This window comes from Rhinolophus ferrumequinum, chromosome 4 (genome assembly GCF_004115265.2).
Source record: "Rhinolophus ferrumequinum isolate MPI-CBG mRhiFer1 chromosome 4, mRhiFer1_v1.p, whole genome shotgun sequence".
Taxonomy (NCBI): domain Eukaryota; kingdom Metazoa; phylum Chordata; class Mammalia; order Chiroptera; family Rhinolophidae; genus Rhinolophus; species Rhinolophus ferrumequinum.
The window spans coordinates 26,947,401-26,968,036 of record NC_046287.1 but is presented as its reverse complement, the minus strand read 5'-3'; the positions used below and the strand labels follow the sequence as shown (position 1 = coordinate 26,968,036).

Genomic DNA, 20,636 nt, shown 5'->3' with positions numbered 1-20,636 from the left:
ATGGGGGTAACGTGCCTTTGCTGGGAGCCTCTGACTTTTAAAATCAGTGATTGAGAAGTACTTGCAATTAGTTGCCCGTGGCTCAGTTACACCTTTGATATCCAGAATGGTTATAATACTTTAAATAGCAATTGTAGTAACTTCCAAGATCTCTACATTTTCAAATTATCCAGCTATCAAAATTAGAGTATCTTAGAGATAAAATAAATCCTGGTAGGGGAAGATACTTAATTACCAAAGCTAAGCCCTTATAATGAAAATACCTCATTGAAGATCAAAATTAAAATATTTCACACACTTAAGTTTCCTTCTTGCTCAAAAACTATTAGCAGTTAGATTCACAAAGTTACAGAAAGCTTGGTGGAAAATATTAATATGTAGCCCCCTGGTTATTTTTCAATAAGAATAAATTATTCTATAATTAGTGTGTAATAAAAAGTAAAAGTAGCATTTACTTTTAACAATGCTATTCTGGAAATGGAAAATATTTCCAGAAAGTTATTTTTATATTTTATGTCTACCAGGTGACTAAAGTTAAACAACAGTAGCCAAAAATTAAGGATTAGTTATAAATACCATCCTTGCAACAAAATTGGAAAGTAAAGATTTTAATTTTTGCAGGTTTGGAAGGCTGATTTGGCTCTATAACACAGTTATTTTACATTTTACCCTAATCAGGAATCTTGAAAATGTTTCCAAATTCTACTAGGGCAAGATTAATGCCACTCACCATCCCAAATAAGGAAGCTCTCCATAAACTAGGAGTATATAGATAATGCCAAGGGTATGTATTCCAACCTCAAAGTAAATGCTAATATTCTTTTTCCATCACACATTTTCTAAAATGTAGTTATTTGGGCTATAATATCCAGAATGAAAATTTAGGTCTGTATAATAACCAAATACCAAAGTAAAGATACCTTGTTTAGGCAAGCACCTTGGTTATTTTTAATCAACTCCTTGAATTAAAAAAAAAAAAAAATAGACCTGAATTTTAAACTTCTAATAAAGCAATTCTACTGTCATATAGCATTTCATGCACTGAGTACACAAACACATTATCATTAGGCTGAAAAATTAATAAAAATGTCCCGTGTCTAAATCTCATGCACAGCACACAGCATCCCCGTTTAGTGACATGCCAGGACAGAATTGCAATGACACACTACACAAAGGACAAACAATATGCAGAGAATGTATTTTTTTTTTTACTGTGAACCACAAAACTTACCCATTCTCACCATAAATCTTTTGAAAGAGTCTAAGAAATCAGAAAACCAAAAATTAAAAGTCATTTTTTCCAGTGTGTTAATTTCTAAATATTCAACATTTTTAACTTACGAGTCTAATTAGATATGGACAAATCTCAAAAGGTTGCTTCTTCAGTCATATTCTTAATCGTGTGTCAAATTCTCATTGATCTCATATCTCAAGGAATTCACATTAAGATAAGAGTTTCTTGATTTAACTGAAGTAACAAATCCATAACAAAAAGCTTCCTGTTGCTAGGAACTAATAAAAAGTTAGATTTGCATCTACTAATTTTATTCAACCTAATCATATTTGTCCATCCCAAAGTTCAACAAACTGAACATTCATCAAAACATCAAGTTTCAAAACACAGAAATGCATTCACTATCACTAAAATGGCCATAATTACATATATTTAGCAGATAGCAAATAACATTCATGCATTTTAATAAAGTTTGCACTGAACTTTAAACTCTAAATTTAGAAAGTCACACACTGATAGTACAAAAAAACCTAGGTCAAAAACAAAAATCAAAATCAACTTAAATGAAATTTGCAATGCCATATTTCAAGGACAATTTTTACACAAAAATCATACCCTCCAAAATGAGAAACACATAAAACCAAACTACCACAAGACCATTTCAGAAATGACTGGACATGAGAATCAAAGTCTGTCAAGGTAATTGGAAAACATTTTCATGTAACATCATGTTGCAAAATAGCAGTCTTCCTTTACGGCCAAAGGCAAGGTTTGCAAATACACCTTCTTAGACAGGCCTCAAATAGATGATTTACAGATGTGCAAATATGGAATTGCACTTTTTCCATGAAATAAAGGATTCTCAAAGCAAAAAAATTTTACAGGATGCTTCAAAATGACTCATGACATGCGGTCGGGCAATATGATGCCACTTTGTCACACAAGTTACACAAGACCATCCATGACAAGCAACATCCTTGCAGAAACATACTCTGACCTCTCAACCATCAGCCGTTTCTTGTGCCTAAGCCTGCTGGCCTCCCGGATGGCCTGCCACTTCCGTAAGTCCGCCTCACTGCAGGGACCTGGGGTGAAATTGATGGGGGACACGGGAGTTCCCATCTTCCAAGACTGGATCTTACGAGTCAACATATCGTCTTTCTTCTGACGACAGGAAGGAACTAATACTCTACAGCTATTACTTTTTTCTTTGGATGGGCGTGTCCTTTCAAGTACACAGAGAAATTTGGCTTGAATTTCTGGAGGAAGAGTCCAGGGTTCAGGGAAAGGGATTGGTTGGTATCTATCTGGGGCCCCCGACAGAGGCACCTCTTTCTTCTGTGCTGGAATTCGGCGAACAATCATATCATCTTTTTCTAGATCTGGAAGTACAAGTTCACCTTCTCTACATTGCAGAATTATGTCTCGTTCTACAGGGTCATCTTGCTCAGAAAATCTGAAGTCTTCGAAAGCCCGGAGAACACAGGGATTGGCGTGGAAAGCCCCAGTCTTTCTGACAAAGAAATCATCATTCTCTAAGTCAGGATCCAAGGTTGACATCTCAAGATCACCTCCTCTATACCCTGGTGCATAAGAGAGATTCTTCCTGCGTGTTATAAGCCTTGGGCCAGCAGTGGGGTCAATTCTGATATTTGTTTCGGAAGACAAGATGTCATCAGAATATGTTTGGAAGGCCTGAAGTAATAAAAACTGACTGAAGCATAGAAAAGAAAAAGGAAGGGAGAATCTTATTAAGTTTGAGGAGAAAAGGTAATTAGGTAGCAGACCAACTAGTCAGTTATTGTGGATGAATTATTTTAGGGAGCCATCGGAGTGACTCTTGCTTGGAAGACAAACTAGCATTTAATGCCATCACTTGTGACTTTCCTGGATACCATTTAAAGAAACAAGAGCAGAGTGTACTTCTCGGGAAGGTGGGTACCATCTAGGCCCAGCGATGGGGCTAGAACATAGATAGAATATACCTCCCTGACATGCAACACAACACTCGCTTTCACTTCTTCCTCAGCCCATGAGCCACAATGACCTAATTCCCACCCCAGAGAAGAAAGCAGCAATGATGTTGGAAAGTTTCAAGAGTTGGTCATGAAGCACTTTATGCAATAGGCACAGGTAGTCAGCAGAAATTTAAAAAACAAAATGCTCTGAAGCTTTATAAAAGACCCTGAGGAGTCTGCATTTCCCCCCAGACTTGCCTGTCCTAGTGTCTATCTAAAAATTATTTCCCGTCTCCACTTCTCCATGCATAACACAACTATAAAATTAGGTCAACTATCCCAAAAGCCTTGTAAATTGTTTTCCAAAAGATCTGACTATGCCACATGTAACTCTATCCTCTCTTATACATTATTGTGCTAAAGAAGGATATATAATCCTACAGACTTCCAAGCTTACATGCCCACACAGAAAGCAATATATTATACATTATGCTTTTATACTACATAGTAAGTAAGGTTTTATGATTCGGCACATCATGGTCAGAGGTTAATGTGGCAGCAAAAGCTGGGACAGGTGTCACAGGCCAGACTCAAAGCAGGAAGGCTCATGCAGGCAGGTACACCTGGGCTCATCCGAAGTACTACTAGTTCTCCTGGCTGCATGGGTGTCCCGTGCGATTCTGGCCCGCTCAGTAGCTAGTTCCATCAAGAGTGAACGTCTTTGGCAGTTGCTGGCTAGCCTATGCTCTGCTTTTGGTATCCTACTGAAAATGGCAGAGCTTCTGCCAGAGCCTGATTCCTCGTCCTCAGAGTATAAATTCCTCCTACTGTGGAATGAGGCAGAGAAAGGAAAGAAAGAGGAAAGAAGACAAAGAACTGGAGAAAAATATAACTGAAAATAATGTGAAACTATGACTCTGTCTAGAAGAGGGTTTTTTAAGGTTTAGATCCTGCAGTTTAAACAGATTTTCTTTTTTCAGTTACAGAGTTCTACAGATGTTGGAGGGCAAGTAACCTGTCTCTTTCATAAACAGCACACATACAATGCCCCCAGCCAGGGTACTGAATGAACACGGGAATGACAGAAACATGCACCAAGACAAACCTGAATCCCTGAAATTCTTTATACCATGGTTTATAAGTTTCCCTTTTGAGCCTTTTCCAGTTCACATCTTCTGGGATCCAACATTTGGGAAGAAACTGATCAAAAGCGTTCCCTGGGTTTGGCATGATCGGACTTAGCTTTCTCATATAAAGATCATCTTTTACAGTGTTGGGTATGCTTGTCTCTTCTTCTTCCTCTTTCAAATAACAAAAGGAGTTTGAAGTTTCTTGAACTGTTGGCCAGTTCTCCACGTTTGTGCCCCAAGTTCTCCTCTCGTTACTGTTCAAAACATCCAACTGGTTAAGATAATGCATGAGCAATTTGTGAAATAGAATACAAAAAGGCATGCTTTCTGGCTCACAAAGTGTACACCACTGTGAAGGAAGCAAATTAGTTTCCATTCTCATCATACAGCTCCTAGAACAAAGTTAAGGCATTATGACAGCATCTCATCTTAATTAAAAACTAGCTTACTACATAGGGGACAAATATAATTATAAGATGTGTTAAAAGAGACAAATTGCAAACAACTCGGGGTGTTACTGTATCTATTACAATCAACAGAGTAGACATTTGGATCCAGAAGATAGGTGTAAATTCATATAGCATGGTGGCTACTGGGCCAGCAGGAGAAAACATTTGTGAAACACGAGTTAAGAGAGTGAGTGCTCGAGATGAAAATCTCTGGCCTCTTTTTCCCTTGGAACCTACAGCTGGCTAAGGCATCCAAAATTACATCAGGTAACCTTCATTCATCCTCAGAGTCTGAACCACTGTCAGCACCATATACCTCCTTCTGATAGGAAGCTGGATTTGAGAAGTCACACTCTGCTCTCTGCTCATTTGGTGAGAAATTAAAGGATTCTTTTTGTGTGCGCTGACATCAGTCAACCCGGGGGGTGGGGGGGAGAAATCAACGACATAGCAGAGTTCACAACGAACAGTGTAGGTCATCCAGAAAGCTGAAAGACATCAACATGTCTAAAGGCATGCATCTATAAAAGGAACCGGCAAATCATATGCTGACATTGTAAAATGGAAGAAATATCTTCAAGGCACGTGTGACTAAAAATATAGGCTAAAAAGAAACATTTGCATTAATGAAATTTAATATATTTTCATCTACGAAATACAGTTTAAGAACCACTCCTTGTACCACATTTAAATATCCCAGCAAATTCGCAAGCATACTACATTGTAAAACTCGAACATCAGATCACATCCCAATACCTTGGAAATGTTCCATCTGCTTCTGTATAGACGGGGCTTGCCCAACTTCTTCTGTTATCCTCATTTTTGTCTGGCTTTTTCTTCCTCAAGGGCGCCGGCATATAGGATGGTTGTCTACTTTTGTTGGGTAAAAAACGATTGAACGGTAAAGCAGACTTTGGTTCAATGGCCGAAATCCTTCGATAGGACATATCATCTTTATTGTAATCCTGCATTTTGAATGTTAATTCAGAATCTGTGTCACTTTCGCAACCTACAAAAAAGGAACAAGCATTTACTTTACTCTCCAGATCATTCCTCTCACTGAAATCCACACAGCCTGCCTGCTTTGTCTTTCCCTTGGAAACCCAGTGCTCTACTGCTAACTGCGGGGCATATTTTTAGAAATTTGTCATGAAGTTGTGATAAGATCCATTAGGAGGAACCTGCTTTGCATACTGGAGGCGCGTGCAGCACATTCTACTCTTGCACATTCTAAGCAGAAAAAGTCCCGATTTACAGCCGAACCACTTTTCTTCTCAATCTTCCCAGCCCCCATAATTTTTCATAAAACTTGGCAATGGAGTATATTTGAGTAAAACCTAGCAATTGAGTCAAAGACACTGAAATGAAATATAAAAGCAATCCTAGGGAAACAGTAATTTAAAAGAAAGCATGCAGCCATCTAAAATTTCTGTGAAGCAAGAGATAAGGGGGAACATAGAAAGAGAAGCACAAGATCTCACAGGGGTGTGGTAAATCCTCCTAAGACCTTGATAAGCAAGAATCACACGTTAGCTATGAAATTGGACCAAATGACTACTAAAGACCCAAAGGAATATCGAGTCTCCTACCTAAATGAGAACCCAGAAGGCTTTTTCTGAAGATGGCCATGGCTATTATATTTCTGATTCAAAGTCATTTAAACACATATTCAAAAGAATACACTTTGATATACCTCAAGGTCAGATTGATACAAATCCAACCAGTTCTCTTAAAAATAAATAAATAAATGTGCTCTTTTAAAGACCCGGGAAGAAAAGCGGTACAGACACTAGAGATCCAAGCTGAGTTGTCTCGCTTCCCTGCCCTTTTTTGCTTCTTGCCTCTGTATCTTTGTAAAGAAAGTATACAAATGGGGCTTGCTTCCTACCAGGGCTCTCTGAGGCTGGCTGTGCACAGCACCTGACTACCTGAGAGCTCCAGGCTGGCAGCACAGAGAACACCTGTGTGGTTAACCTGAGTTAAAGGCGAGGTCTGGTCTCCTTCCTCCTGCCTGGAAGGAATCTACCGTAAATGACACTGAGAAGAGCCTACAAGAAGTGGTTTAACATACAGCTATGAGGCCGTGAGACCAGAACAGAGGAAAGGAGAGCATGGTGAAAAGGGAGAAAGTATAAGCAGCTAAAACCAGGAAGATTCATAGTCCCTAATCTGGTGCTTCATTTTTTTTTTTTTACCACCTCCTAGGTAAACAGTACATTTTTCTGGAAATGAGAGAAACTTCTTAATTCTTATCAAAATTTAGACACGTAAAATCTTAAATACATAAAGAAATTGTTCTACGTAGGAATTTTTCCCCATTTTTATTGAGATACAATTTACATACAGCACTGTATATGTTTAAGGTATACAGTATAATTCGACTTATATACAGAGGGTGCCAAAAAAATGTATACACATTTTAAGAAAGGAAACAACTGTATTAAAATTGTAATACAATGAATGACGCTAGCATTCATTTGATTAACGCCATATTTTGAGCGAATGTCATACTGCACATTGCTACCTTTATTCAACTTCGAAAAGTAATACATAGATAACATCTCTTACAATGTGAACACTTTTTTGGCATCCTCGGTATGTTGTGAAATGATTACTATGATACATTTGGTTAACATCCATCATTCTCATATAGATACAAAAAAGAAGAAAAAAATTTCCTTGTGATGAGAACTCTTAGGATATAATACACTTTCTTAACTTTCATATATACCATATAAGAGTGTTAACTGTGGTCATCATGCTGTATATGACATGAATTTTTAAAGTTAAATTTTTTTTTGAGTCTACTACAGTACCCTATAGAGTAGACAAATATTCTTGCTGTGGGAGGTTTCATATAAAATTAAGAAATTTCACTTTGCAATTCTATTAACTTAAAAGTATTATCCTAAGCTGTGGTGATCATCAATTTTGGACAGTAACCTGGTAGGTAGCAGAATTTTGATATAGTAATCACAAAGAAAGGTTTATCATCCTGCTGGCCCCCAGGCTTTTCTTCCTTCCACCGTTACTTGTAATTACCAAGTCTTCACTTCTACACTCCTTAAATAAGGTCTGTAACTCCTTTCTCAAGATTAGGAAGCAGTGTCACAGTGGCCCTCTGCTTTTCGTCACATGAACCAGGCACCAGTCCAATGAATATCTGAGCACAGACTTTGATTCCACAGCATTGGACCACTGTATTTGAACTGTATGAAGTCTGCATATTCCCACAATACCTCAGTCTTTCTCCTTTTTATTCTTTGTTGGCCAGATATAAATTTAAACATTAAATCTTTTAGGTTCTTCCGTCAAGACAAAGTATATAATGGGTTGAGAATTTCAGCCTCTGCTTTTACAGCTTTAATCACTTAGATGAATCAGATACATTTCCTTAAAAACACTTATAATAGTCATGTAGACTATAAAAGTGTCACAGCTAGATAGCAACAGCCAACAATGCAGTAGTAATTTAAAGGTTAACTCTTAAATAGCCATTCATATATTTTATTATAAATTTTTAAATGCCACTATTCTAAAAGCTAAAGAATTTGTTATTTTGTGACAATGCTTAACAATTTGTTGATTTTTATTTTTGAAAGTCAAATTCAATGTACATTGCATTTAATTTATGTAAATTTACATAAGAACAACGAATACAGATTGAATTATAGTGTGCATGCTAAAGTATTCAGGACAAGTGTAATATACTCTGAAATACCTTGAAAAATAAGATGGATAAATTAATGCATAGGAAGGTAGGTATGTGATGAAGCAAGCATAGTAAAATGTTATGGTGGAAGCAGGTAGTGGATATTTCGGAGTTCACTGTAAAATTCTTCCAACTTTGATGATGTTTGAAATATTTTGCAATAAAAACATTAGAAAAAACAGTTTTAATATTAAAATAATAATCAAAACAAGCAGGTAAATTTCCTAACAATCTAGCACAAACTCAAAACCAGAACTTTCAATATTTTTCATGTTGATGGAAGAAACACAGAAATATTTGAAGCAACTCTACTCATGGTTTCAATGTAATCAAATTTGAATTGCGAGAAGTATACAGTCAGAAACTTCTGACACCACCCAATAGTCATAGGAGTAAGACTTGCATTTAAATAACTGATATGACCATAATATCAGTATTTTGAAAGAAGGTTCTTCCCCAAAACAGAATAACTTTCATTAACATATTCCTTTCACACTTACTCTGTGTTAGCTCTGACCTTGACAGAATCAAAAGATGTACTCTAACATGACACTAGTATTGTTACTTAACCAAAGTTTAGCATAATAGTATATCATGAAAGATATCAACAATTTCTTCTCCTAGAGATAATTAAAAAGATATTTTTCCTACTTTTTCTTGAGAATTTTTTATATTTTGAGAAAAAGTAAGAGAAGGGAATAAAGAATATAACTCAGGAACTAGAACACATTTTTTTAGAATCTTTCTTATGTTTAGAAATACCAGTTAATAGGCCTCATAGTCACAGATCATTAAACCTAAATCTGGAGAGAAAAGAACCAAAATACGTTATTACTGATAAAAAGAGGTCACAGTTAGCTGTCTCCTCTCCAGTTTTCTCTAAAAATGGGAAGGGAAAAAAAAAAAGTGAAACATCACTCCTCTAGTGGTGACAGTGAGGGAGGAAATTTTAAAAAAACAACAACAAAAAATTAACACTTGGGTCTCTGAAAATACACCTCTTGGTGAAATTTTTGCTTTAATAGTTTTCACCCCATTTTTCTTCTTTTTCTCATTTCCAATTTTCTCTTAACATACAAACAAATAAAAATAAACTTACAGTTAAAAATGCTACTCACCTTCACGCCCCCCTCTAAGTGTGATATCAGAGGAGCAGCTTGTGAATGACCTGGACCCCAAAGAGTCCAAGCTTTCAAATGAATCTTCTCTCCTATGGTTGCCTGCAGGAGCAGGTAATTCACCCCTTTCAGCACACCAGATATCTCCGTAACCGCTGTCCCTGCCACTTCTTTTCAGGCAGCTGTAGTCTTCAAGTGCCTAAAAAAAATTTTTTTAAGAATAATAAGTTAAATTAAAATTCCAAAAATGTCATCGGTCATTACTATCGTTGTTTCCCCGAAAATAAGACCTAGCCAGACCATCAGCTCTAATGCATGTTTTGGAGCAAAAATTAATATAAGACCTGGTACATTATATTATTATATTATATTATATTATATTATATTATATTATATTATATTATATTATATTATACTATACTATATTATATTATATTATTATATTATATTAGACCCGGTCTTATAGTACAGTAAAATAAGACCGGGTCTTATATTAATTTTTGCTCCAAAATACACATTAAAGCTGATGGTCCGGCTAGGTCTTATTTTTGGGGGAAACACAGTAGTTTGTTTGCATAGCTTAAGTTGTGCTTCATTTGATAGGTGAGACAATGAGATTTCCTTATTAAACAAAATATCTGATTTAAAAAATCAGACAATAAATCTATTTTCCCACAACTAATGCTTGGCACTCGTGTAACAATAAGGAGATAGTCAATATTCTTTAAGGAAGTAGTATAGACTATTTAAAAATAAGGAAGCGGCGACATTTTGACAAGAAAAGCTACTAATTAGAATAATATTCAAATGCTAACATCAATGATTATTTACAGTTGTCTGCCAATAAACATGAAAGGAGTCAAAGAGAAAAATCAACCTCAACTTTCATATCCAAAAGATAAACAATAACTAATAATTTATATGCAGCCTACCTCCAGGAAATATTTGAGGTGATGTATATTAAACAAAAAACCATAGCAATTAAAGCTCTTTAACAAAAAAAAAAATGTTTTTTTAAGAGGAGGCAAGTAGAGCAGGTATACATGTTACAGAATTTATTTATTTTTATTGATTATGAAACCTAGATCTGAACAAAGGAAAGCAGATTTTTTTGCCGACATACAAAATATTTTCCCTGGATCTAAAGAAAATACTTGGCTCATGTAAGAGATATGTAGATATATGGCAAATGTCATTAACCATAGGTTTGTAAATTATATAGAACCTACTCAAAATAAGTGTTTTTAACTAACATTCCTCTATGAAAGTAAATAGCAAAATGCAACTGAACTTTTCAAAATTAGAATTTAAGTAAAATTTATAAAGCCCTTAGCACAGTCCTGATACATAGTAAAAATCAATGAATAGCTAGTAACTATAATTTTTTTAATATGGTGAATGCAACTCTGTCATTACAGTAAAAATCAGGAGTGTTACTTTCAGATTAGCTTACTAAAGCAGAAACACTTATTGGGAAGCTCTGAATATAGACTGGATATTAGACAATGGGGAATTTTTATGAATTTTCTTAAGCATAATACACATCATGGCTATATGGAAGAATCTCCACATACCAAAAACAAAAAAACATTTTTACTCTTAAGAGACACATATTGATTATTTAGCTGTAAGATCTCTGCAATTCTCCTTGAAATGCTGAAGTAAATAAAACATGGGTAGATATATAAATAGACATATCCATATGGGAAATTTTTAATAATTGAATCAGAAGGTACATAGCTGGGTATTTGTTGTACTTACTATTCTTTCAACTTTTAATTACGAACCTTCTCAACATACGACAAAGTTGACAAAAGAATGTTTGCAATGAATAATCAACAACTGTCTTAGGCAAACTTTTGGCTAAGACTGGATCTGTCAATTCATAGTTGAATCAAGCAGTTGAAGCACCAGTAGGTTTAGTAGATTTATGTGAAATTTTACATGCTTTGGATGCCAGACACCCTGGTGTTAGAGTTGACATCCTGCCATGCAAATGCAGGCACCTACTTTGCATCCTATTTCCAAGCAGATGAGCAAGCTGGGATTAATGGTGGTACCACAAAATACTCTCAAAATATAAAAAGATTCCCCCAGCTCCAGCGCTAAATGCTATTAAGAATAAAGGGGGACCACATGAAAAAATAGATAGATGATAGATAGATAAAGATTTAAATTAAGTAAATCTTTTGATCCGTCAGGTTTCTTAGACATGTACTTGTTGGAGTCTTAGGGTTCTCAACACACACTGAGATGATTTTTTGACCTCATAAATGTTAACGTTATTTATAACAGGCCGCCACAGTTGTAAAAGAACATGAGGCTGGCCCTGGTGCCTGGTTATTTAGGACTCCACTCTGCCAAGTCACATAAACTGAGTCACCTCCAACTTACAGGGCAACTCAGGTGCAACAGCTTACCCCAAGTAACTTTTAACTGATATCTTGGATTCAGCATTAAGCACTATCTACTTAAGGGGGAAAATGTGATGAGCAGAATGGCTTTGATTTTAAAAGAACAGATGTAACACAGATCATATGTTCACACACTTCTTATGGCTATCCCCACTCTATAACAACGGAATGGAACCACAACTATAGTTTTAACCATGAAAATTGTTTTACCTACTCTGATTTTACTTACACCAGTGAAAGGAAACAGCCTCTAATTAATCATTCCCAGCACAAACACTGTACCAGCATTACCCAGCCTGAGTCAGACTGCCATAAAAAGGACCAATGGCTGTTCAAAGAACACTAATGTGCCAGGTGGATACTAGAATAACTGGGGGGAGTCTCTGAATAAATTATATAAATGTCTAACCACTATGCGGTCCACCTGAAACTAATACATAATAATACTGAATGGCAACTGTAATTGAAAAAAATTAAATTAAATTACATTAATTAAAAGAACACTAACACAGGAGCCCAAGTACCACATTGTTTTTAACTGGATGTTTTCTTAGCTGAAATAATTAAGGCAAAGCTCTGATCCTGCCCAAAGCCCCCTGCTCATTCCTCCATCAGTCATACCCTCCTCCACTGCAGTGAGTGACCTATCTGCTCGTTTGTCTCCAACAATTGTGCTGTATGAGGATAGGTCATTTGCCTTGGGTGTTTTCCCAACACCTGATACGAGGCTCTCGCATGATAATATCTCAACTATTACCCAAGGTAACTGTTTCAAGGAATCTGAAAAAGTGCTATCAACTCTTCACAATTCAAAAATAATAAAAATCAAAAGGAAATACTTGAAGTATGCAATCCCATCTTTCTATAATGTACGTGCCTAGGCTCAGGCAAAACTATTTCAAGATCAGAGTGGATGTAAGGCAAGGTGATCATTTCCATCCTGATCTAAAATTTCTATCTTCCAATCATGGTAACTAACATTACATCCTTACAACGTTCCAGAGACCAATACTAAATGCCTGATTGGTACAGTGTCATTTAATCAGCATAGTAAACCCATGAAACAACTACTATTAATTAGATGGTGATATATTATTTTGACTACATATTTTCTTCTGAGCACTTTAAATTCCCCTGGATAATTATCCCCTTGGAGAAGTTAATTTTCTCATTTGGATCTTATAAATGAAGATTTGGCAGAACTACAGTCAGAACTGGCATTCGACTCTCCTCAAACCATCCTTAAACGTTCAAAATCTGCAACATTGATTCCAGGATATGAAGGACTAGAAATGAGTTTAAAACAAAGGATTCTAACTTTTAAAAAAATCCTTATCACGTGTCATGTAACAGCGTTCATGACTCTTTGGGAAACAGAAGCAGTATAGAAGAATCATGAAGATATTGAAGTGTAGGCATTAGAGATAATCATCCATGACAAAAAGAAATGAAGATAAAGAAATTGAGTGGATTCCACACATTTTAACAGCCCTCAAGGACCTTTCTACTGCAGGTTGAATTCATAATAAATATAGAAAGAGTTAAGTTATGCAAAGTGTCTAAGAAAAGAAAGGAGTAAATATGTCATAGAATTACCCAGAATTAAGAGACAAATACCTGTATCTATGTACTATACCCTGGAAACTGCTCTGAAATACTCACTCATTGACTCCCTTGCGGCAGCATACAAAGCCAGCAAAGGAATAACAATCTTCTCTCCTCAGCCCAGTCTAGACCACAGCAAAGACAGTCAGAGCCTCCATATTTCAATAGAAGAGAAGAAAGAAGAGAAGTGGAAAGAAAACAGAAAACGGGGAGGGAGGTGGAGGAAAAAGTAGTAGCAGTCATCTCATACAGATGTAGTTTCCTTACCTTAGTCAGAGCTTGTCCTAAAAGATTCTCAAATGCTTTCAAATTAAGGTATGGACCATTATAGTAGGGGTTACTTTGTGCTTTTCTTCCCAGCCAGTACAATGTTATTAAAACCTTTAAAAAAAAAAATTCCATGAAACAAAATGATCAGCCTATTTATAGCAACTAATTGCAAGCTCAAATGCAGGTGAGCACTCTAGGTAGAAGATAGCATCTCTATCTACAGCTGAAAGATTTTCTTTTAATTTGGGAAGCAGAAGAGTCAAAAATGTTATGTATTCTTCCTAAATTTTTGTCTCTAAGCACGTTCCAGACCAAGAGCCCAGAACCCAACAGGTACCGGTATTCATACATTCTGCTAATACATATGAAACAGAAAAAAAATTATAAGAGGAAAATAAATTAAACTTTTAAAGGAATCAATATTCTTTCAACAACAAATTTATAAAATGGACACTTAAAATCAATAATTCTCAGCTTCTTTAAGGATATTGAACTCTTCTGTTTTTAATAAGCTGTCACATTTTTAGAAGTTCATCTAATACATGTAGAAAATTACAGATATTATGTAAGTCTACACAGAGCAAATACCCAAGGCTCTTAAATATTCACTGTTTTTCCTTACATCTGATTTGGTGGTTTCGATTTGCTTCCCTAAAAATCTAAAAGGTGTGTTCATTGCTTTTACTACATACTAACATGCAAGGAACCACTTTCTAAGTTTAACATATTACCATGAAGACAGAAAATAAATGTTTTAACGATATTTAAACATATTTAGAGTTTGTGATGGTTGGTTGCTAGCAAAATTTTCAGTATAAAAAGGATATAAAAAGGGGATAGATCATATATCAGATATTTTTAGATCCCACTGCCTTATTACAGAGAAAGTAAAAAAAAAATTAATATTCTATTAAACATAGCTCACATTTTTCACTCTTCTATCAGTCTCTTCTTGCCTGTAAAGAAAAAAGAGGAAACACCTATTAATATCTATGAAACTTAAATTATTAATTATTAATTAGAACTCATTTTTGTTCTAAAGTTCTATGAATACTAATACCACCTGGTATTACACCGCATATTATCCAGTAGAATTTTTCCTCATTCGTTGATTTCATTAAATATAATGGTCATTTTTCTATAAAAGGTCTTTATTCTATTCACTACAGTCTGATATTTTAAGTGCATTTTTTATAATTGTTTTAAATGTTTAAACCCAATCAAAAGGGGGAAAGAGGAAAAAAGGTGTGCTCATGGCAGAAAAAAAAAAAAATCAGGAAACAGGAGCGGGAAAGAAACAGTTTTGCAGTGAGTTCTCTTTTCCATTGCCCATGGGTGTTTTTCACCCCAAGTTCTCCAGAGCAAACTGCTCAGAGACCAAGACCCACCGACGCTGAGAAGTATAGTTTAAAAAATAGCCGTGACTCTTCGCCTGAAGAGATTTTGCTCTATCACAAGAATTATGGGGGGTTTTCCTCCCTCACCTATAAAAGGACATGATATTCATGGGAGAAGTTAAAACTTGGCAGATGTCACCACAATGTTGAAGAAGCAACAACATGAGTTAATTAACAAAGGGATTATTAACATTATTAACAAAATAATGTGCTTTCCATCATTAGAGACATTTAAAGCAGGATGCGAATTCAGAGAGACATTAGTAGCTGGAGCCAGATGACCTCAAAAAAGATTTTCAATCTAAGAGTCTACAAGTAGTATACTTATAAGATAAAATATACACACACGTTATGTGTAAGACATATATAAAACACATATAAGACATAGAGAGACAAAAAGAAAAAGGGGAAAGAATGAGCAACACAAATATTTAATTTAGCTTTCAAAGAATCAATGTGATGGCTGTGACCATTCCTTTCCATAAAACAAACATGAACTGAAATGAACCTAGGAACAACATATACCGCCCATCTACCCCTAAAACAGCAAATAAAAACTAAAATTCACAAGCTTTCACATTACTGCAGAAATGGAAATTGGCACAACTACCTTAACTCTTAGGACATTTGGCAGTATCTATCCTAGCTGAATGTATGCATATTGAATAACCCAGTAATTCCATTCCTAGGGACCCAACAGAAGTGCTTACATGTATTCACCAAAAGTCCTAGGTGAGAACGTTTATAGAAGCACCATTCATTGCAGAATACACTGGAAGCTACACATATTTCTTTAACAGTAGAATGGATAAATTATGGGATATCCACATAATGAAATACTATATGGTGTGGAGAGCAAACAACCTGCAACTGTATACACCAACATGGTTCAAGTTCACAAATGGTAAACAGAAGAATCAAGACACAAAGAGTACAGATTGTTAGTGTTCATTCATAAAAGTACAAATGTACAAGTACAGAAACAAGCAAAACAAAGATATGTGTTAGAAGCTAGGACAGTGGTTATCCTTGCAGGGTAGGATGGTAGAAATGATTGAAAGAATCTGGGGGTTCCTAGGGCACTGATAATTTCTCATATTTTGATCTTGAAGCTGACTACCTACGTGTGTTCCATCTCTAAAGTCTTTGAACTGTACACTTACATGTACATTATATTTCAAGAAAGTAAATACATAGAATTTCACAGCCCAAGATCTCAAATCCTAGCTTATCTCTTGATTAAAAAAGAAAATCATCTTATAAGAATTAACAACACTTAATTCTTGATGTAGCCAATGAGGGGGGAAATCACTAGAAACTAATGAAAAATAGCACATAGAGTTGTAAAACATATACCTTCTTTTTAGATTAATGACCAACATACACACCTCAGATGTTAAATTAGCCAAAGCACAAAAGAATCAGCAATACTCAATGCAAAGGACACGCGAGGCTGAAAAATCACCACCCTTTTAAAAATGGTATGCTCTGCGTTGAATGTTATCATAAGCACACTGAGGGCAGAAGGAACAGCAGAGCTCTCTCGAACCCGACTTCCTTTTCACAGCCCTCTATCAAAGTTTCTAATCCAACACACTCATTTACTATTTACTTTGTATTACAATAATCACTTTATATACAAGGTATGCCCGATTGTGTAATAAACACAATAATCAGTGACCTTAGCACTATAACCTCTCACTCACTTTACATTCCTTTCCAAATATGAGCATTTATAACATGCTCCTGAACATAATGATACATAGGCCAGCCAAATTAGTGTCCTATCACTGAAATGCAGTGCCAGGAATTCAAGCAGTCAGTGATCTGCTGGAGTCATTAGAGGCCACTCTCTGACACACAACAAACACATCCCACTGCATAGAAGTTAGTCACCAGGTGGCTCCTTCGCCTGTTATGGCCAGGGCACAATCCCAAGGCCTTTTAATAGAAAAAGCACAAGGGCAGAGGGGAAGCTTATGGTAACACAAGACTCTCCTTGAGCCAGCCAAGTTACTATCCAACCCATCAGAACCAAAATTACGGCAGTCCTATCTTTCCAAGTTGGCTACTTCCTCCACAACGAATACTTCGAGAGCTGACTTAGCAAAACACCAAGTTTAAGAGCATAGGCTTTGTATCAGATCTGGGTCCCATAGCTATTTTCACCTTGGCAATGTACTTGACTCTCAAATATTCAGTTTCCTTCTGGAGAAACTGGTAATAAACTCCCCTCATTTGGTAGATTAGGTGGAAACGTACACAGGTACTTAGCAGAGTCCCTAGCCTCAGGGCAAGCACTCATCAGGAAGTTATCACTAGACTGGAAGCTTTGGGAAGGCAGGGCCCATCTCATTTGCCATGCCACCCACAAAGGCTACCTAGTGAAGCCATGTGGGGCCCCAGTATTTAAAATTGCAGCCAGCCTGCTTGACATTCCCATTTCTCATCCCAGTTTTATTTTTGTATTTATAACCACCTACTGCATGCATCCACTTATCTGTCTCTCCCCAACCAGGATCCAAAAGGATTTCTGTGGTTTTGTTTACTGTCCTATCCCATGTGAATTAGGACAGGGCCTGCCACCTGACCAGCACATAAAAATATTTCATTCAAAGTGCCTAGCACAGTACATGGCACACAGATGCTCTCAAATATTCATTGAATGCATTTATTTTGCTTACAGAAAAGTAAGTTAGCAAGAGCAAGCCTGAAATGATAAAAGCTCAGGAGAGTCCACATAAATATTTATATGATGTCAAAGAATAGTGAAATTGCTCTAGCTCACTTAAAACATTCAATTTTGACTCAAATTGTATTGATACTAATAATAGAGCTTCTTTTTTAAAGCTATCTTCTTTAAAATCAAAATAAAAGGGACTTCTTTACAATCATACATCAATAACCTAAAAAAGGCACAGATTCAAAAAACAAAGACCAACTTCAAAGTGTTCAGTACAGAGATGAAGTGCTAGTCTCTGCAATGAAAAAGATTCCCAGCCGAGCTCTGAAAGACAAAGGCCAAAGAATTCAAGCCTGCCTTGAAACCCAAATTTAACATAAAAAGGAGATGAAACATTAATAGTTTGAAAAAACTGACATGGAATATGTTGCCAACTTTCTCTGTGTATCATACACAAATTTTTAAATTCAAGAAATAGCAAGTATAACATTGATATAATCTTCCACTCTGTTAATGGAACAGCTCTGGTAATTTATTTGCTACCTAACAAAGGGCCAGAAGATATATACCCATCACAACCTCAGAACTTTGTGCCAGAGGTCAGGAAGAAAAGAGCCACCACCTCTTTACGTGAGCCCGTCAGTAAATACATCCATCTGTAACCATCTTCTCCTAACAGCTGTCAGGTATACTTAGAACCAGGAAGCTCTAGTTCTGATACTTTCTTTATTCAAAGCTATTTTAGAATACCAGTACAAATTATCAATGAAGAAGTACCATTTCTGACCCAAGGACCAGGAAAACAAAACCCATGGAGAAGCTCTGGCTCCCAGCAGGAGATCCCATGCCAGGTCGCTTCCCTGAGAAGGCAGCTTGGCTAAGAGCGAAGGTGGCTCTGAGGTCAGGGTTCCTGGGTGTGAATTAGGGTTCCATTTTTACTAGCTGTGAGAACTCGGTCATGTTATTTAACTCTGTGCCTCCATAGTCTCACCTGGGAACAGCGTACCAGGCTCATTAAATAAGAAATCAAATAAGAAATGTTAAAAGTGCTTATCCAGTAAAGGAGACATTTCAAAACTATCCTCCAATTATCCATCTCAACCAGACAGCAGGGGAGAAGGGAAATGGCTGGAGGACAGTTGAGCTTCCCAAACAGAACGTTTTTCCCCCAGGAAAAGCATTTCTGTGAAGCACAATTCAAGACACTTATTCCATGTTATGTTTTCCTTGCCCTCTTGCCATGGAAGAATTTGAACAAGAAATTATTTCTAGAATAAAGGCAAACAAAGGGCCAGGCAAGCTGGTGTGGTAATTTTGTCACTGGCCAAAACTTCACATTGACACAAAGCCAGGTCTCTTTACCCATCCTTTGTCTAGAAGGGACTGCTTTGGCCAACACCCTTAAATTTTCCAAAAGCTCAAAATTTGAAGGAAAAAATAAAACATGCCTATAGGGCAAAAATCTATCTCCCTCATATCAGAGAGCATATTTTGGGAACAAAGTGTTAAAGGATGAGACTATAGCTTCATTATAGTTTGGTACAACCAGTTATGCTCAGGCTTCATCAAAAATACTTCCAAATATCTTATCTATCAAAGAACTAACCCCAGGCCCACATGCATGCACCCACCACAGATTTTCCTAGAGTCTCCTCAGGTGGACTGCACAGGGCTGGAACCACACCTGTCTCATGGTTATAACCCAGGAATCAGCCCCAGGTCTGGCTAAGAGCAACCAAGCATTCAAATATCCATGTATAAATTACCTAAAGCCACTCAAAGAGCCAGGCAGACAGATCAAGACAGAAATGGAGGACTTTTTCCCTCAAGTAAGATAAAAGCTTCATAGTTTGAAATGGAATCCCACTTCTCTTTTTGTGTTCCTCTCCCACATCTTGATACACCTTTTTTCCCCTCAAAGTACCAACTTCCTCATTTTCAACACTGCAAGGCCCAATCTCTTCATGGTCTGCCCCGATACCATAATCCCCTCAGAACTGAAATCTCTGTGCTCCAAAATCATCCTTCCTTCCCAAATCCCAGCTCCCAACCTGTCCAAGCCAACTTCAGTCAAGATCAAACACAACTATCTTATCGAACCATCGTATGAGGAAACATGTAATTAAAAACTCCTGCTGGAATTTCTCTGATAGAGGATTTTTGCCCCAGGTGCCATGGGGGAAGACTTCCCCATAACCTAATAGGTGAAGAGGAGAAAGATAAGAAGTCTGGCCCCACCTGCCACCACCTCTAGCTTCTCTGGCTGACAAGGAATGTGATATTCTACGAGGGACTCAAGTATAGCTTCCTACGCCACACAGTCTCCTCCCTGCCACACTCATCCTTCCCTATGTCCCTAATGCTACAGTCCTATAGTCCCTTTTCCTGGGCCCCGGAAAGCTTTATTCCTCAGAACAAATGCTATTCACTGGGTGATTATTTCCCCAGGCATCCACTTCCTGAGGCTATTTCCCAGAGTACGGCTTGCATTCCTCCTCAGGACCCAACCCTTCTTGAGTTAGTTCTAGCACAGCCCTACCCTGCCCTTCCCTGGGTGGCACCAGCTGAACTCAATGTTGCCTCTCGGGAAACGGGGTCGATGTTAGAGAAGCTGGGCTCACACCTTACTTGGTCCCTGTCCAAACCACTAAGTAATCTCTACCCTC

The 20,636-nt window shown here is 36.9% G+C and overlaps 1 protein-coding gene across 17 annotated transcripts in view; it reads right to left on the bottom strand.

Moving 5' to 3' along the window:
- Positions 1-20,636, bottom strand: part of LMO7 (LIM domain 7) — a 190,174-nt gene that overhangs the window by 46,344 nt on the left and 123,194 nt on the right. For 6 of the 17 annotated variants that reach the window (XM_033104126.1, XM_033104131.1, XM_033104129.1 and 3 more), the window contains exons 5-12: positions 14,816-14,846; positions 13,888-14,001; positions 9,602-9,800; positions 5,528-5,780; positions 4,298-4,576; positions 3,816-4,019; positions 2,232-2,948; positions 1,232-1,261 (exon numbers count right to left, since the gene is read on the bottom strand). In XM_033104126.1, the coding sequence (XP_032960017.1) occupies positions 1,232-1,261; positions 2,232-2,948; positions 3,816-4,019; positions 4,298-4,576; positions 5,528-5,780; positions 9,602-9,800; positions 13,888-14,001; positions 14,816-14,846 (1,827 nt within the window). The remainder of the gene's footprint in view (positions 1-1,231; positions 1,262-2,231; positions 2,949-3,815; positions 4,020-4,297; positions 4,577-5,527; positions 5,781-9,601; positions 9,801-13,887; positions 14,002-14,815; positions 14,847-20,636) is intronic. The other 11 variants (XM_033104132.1, XM_033104133.1, XM_033104135.1 and 8 more) reach the window with 4 other exon arrangements.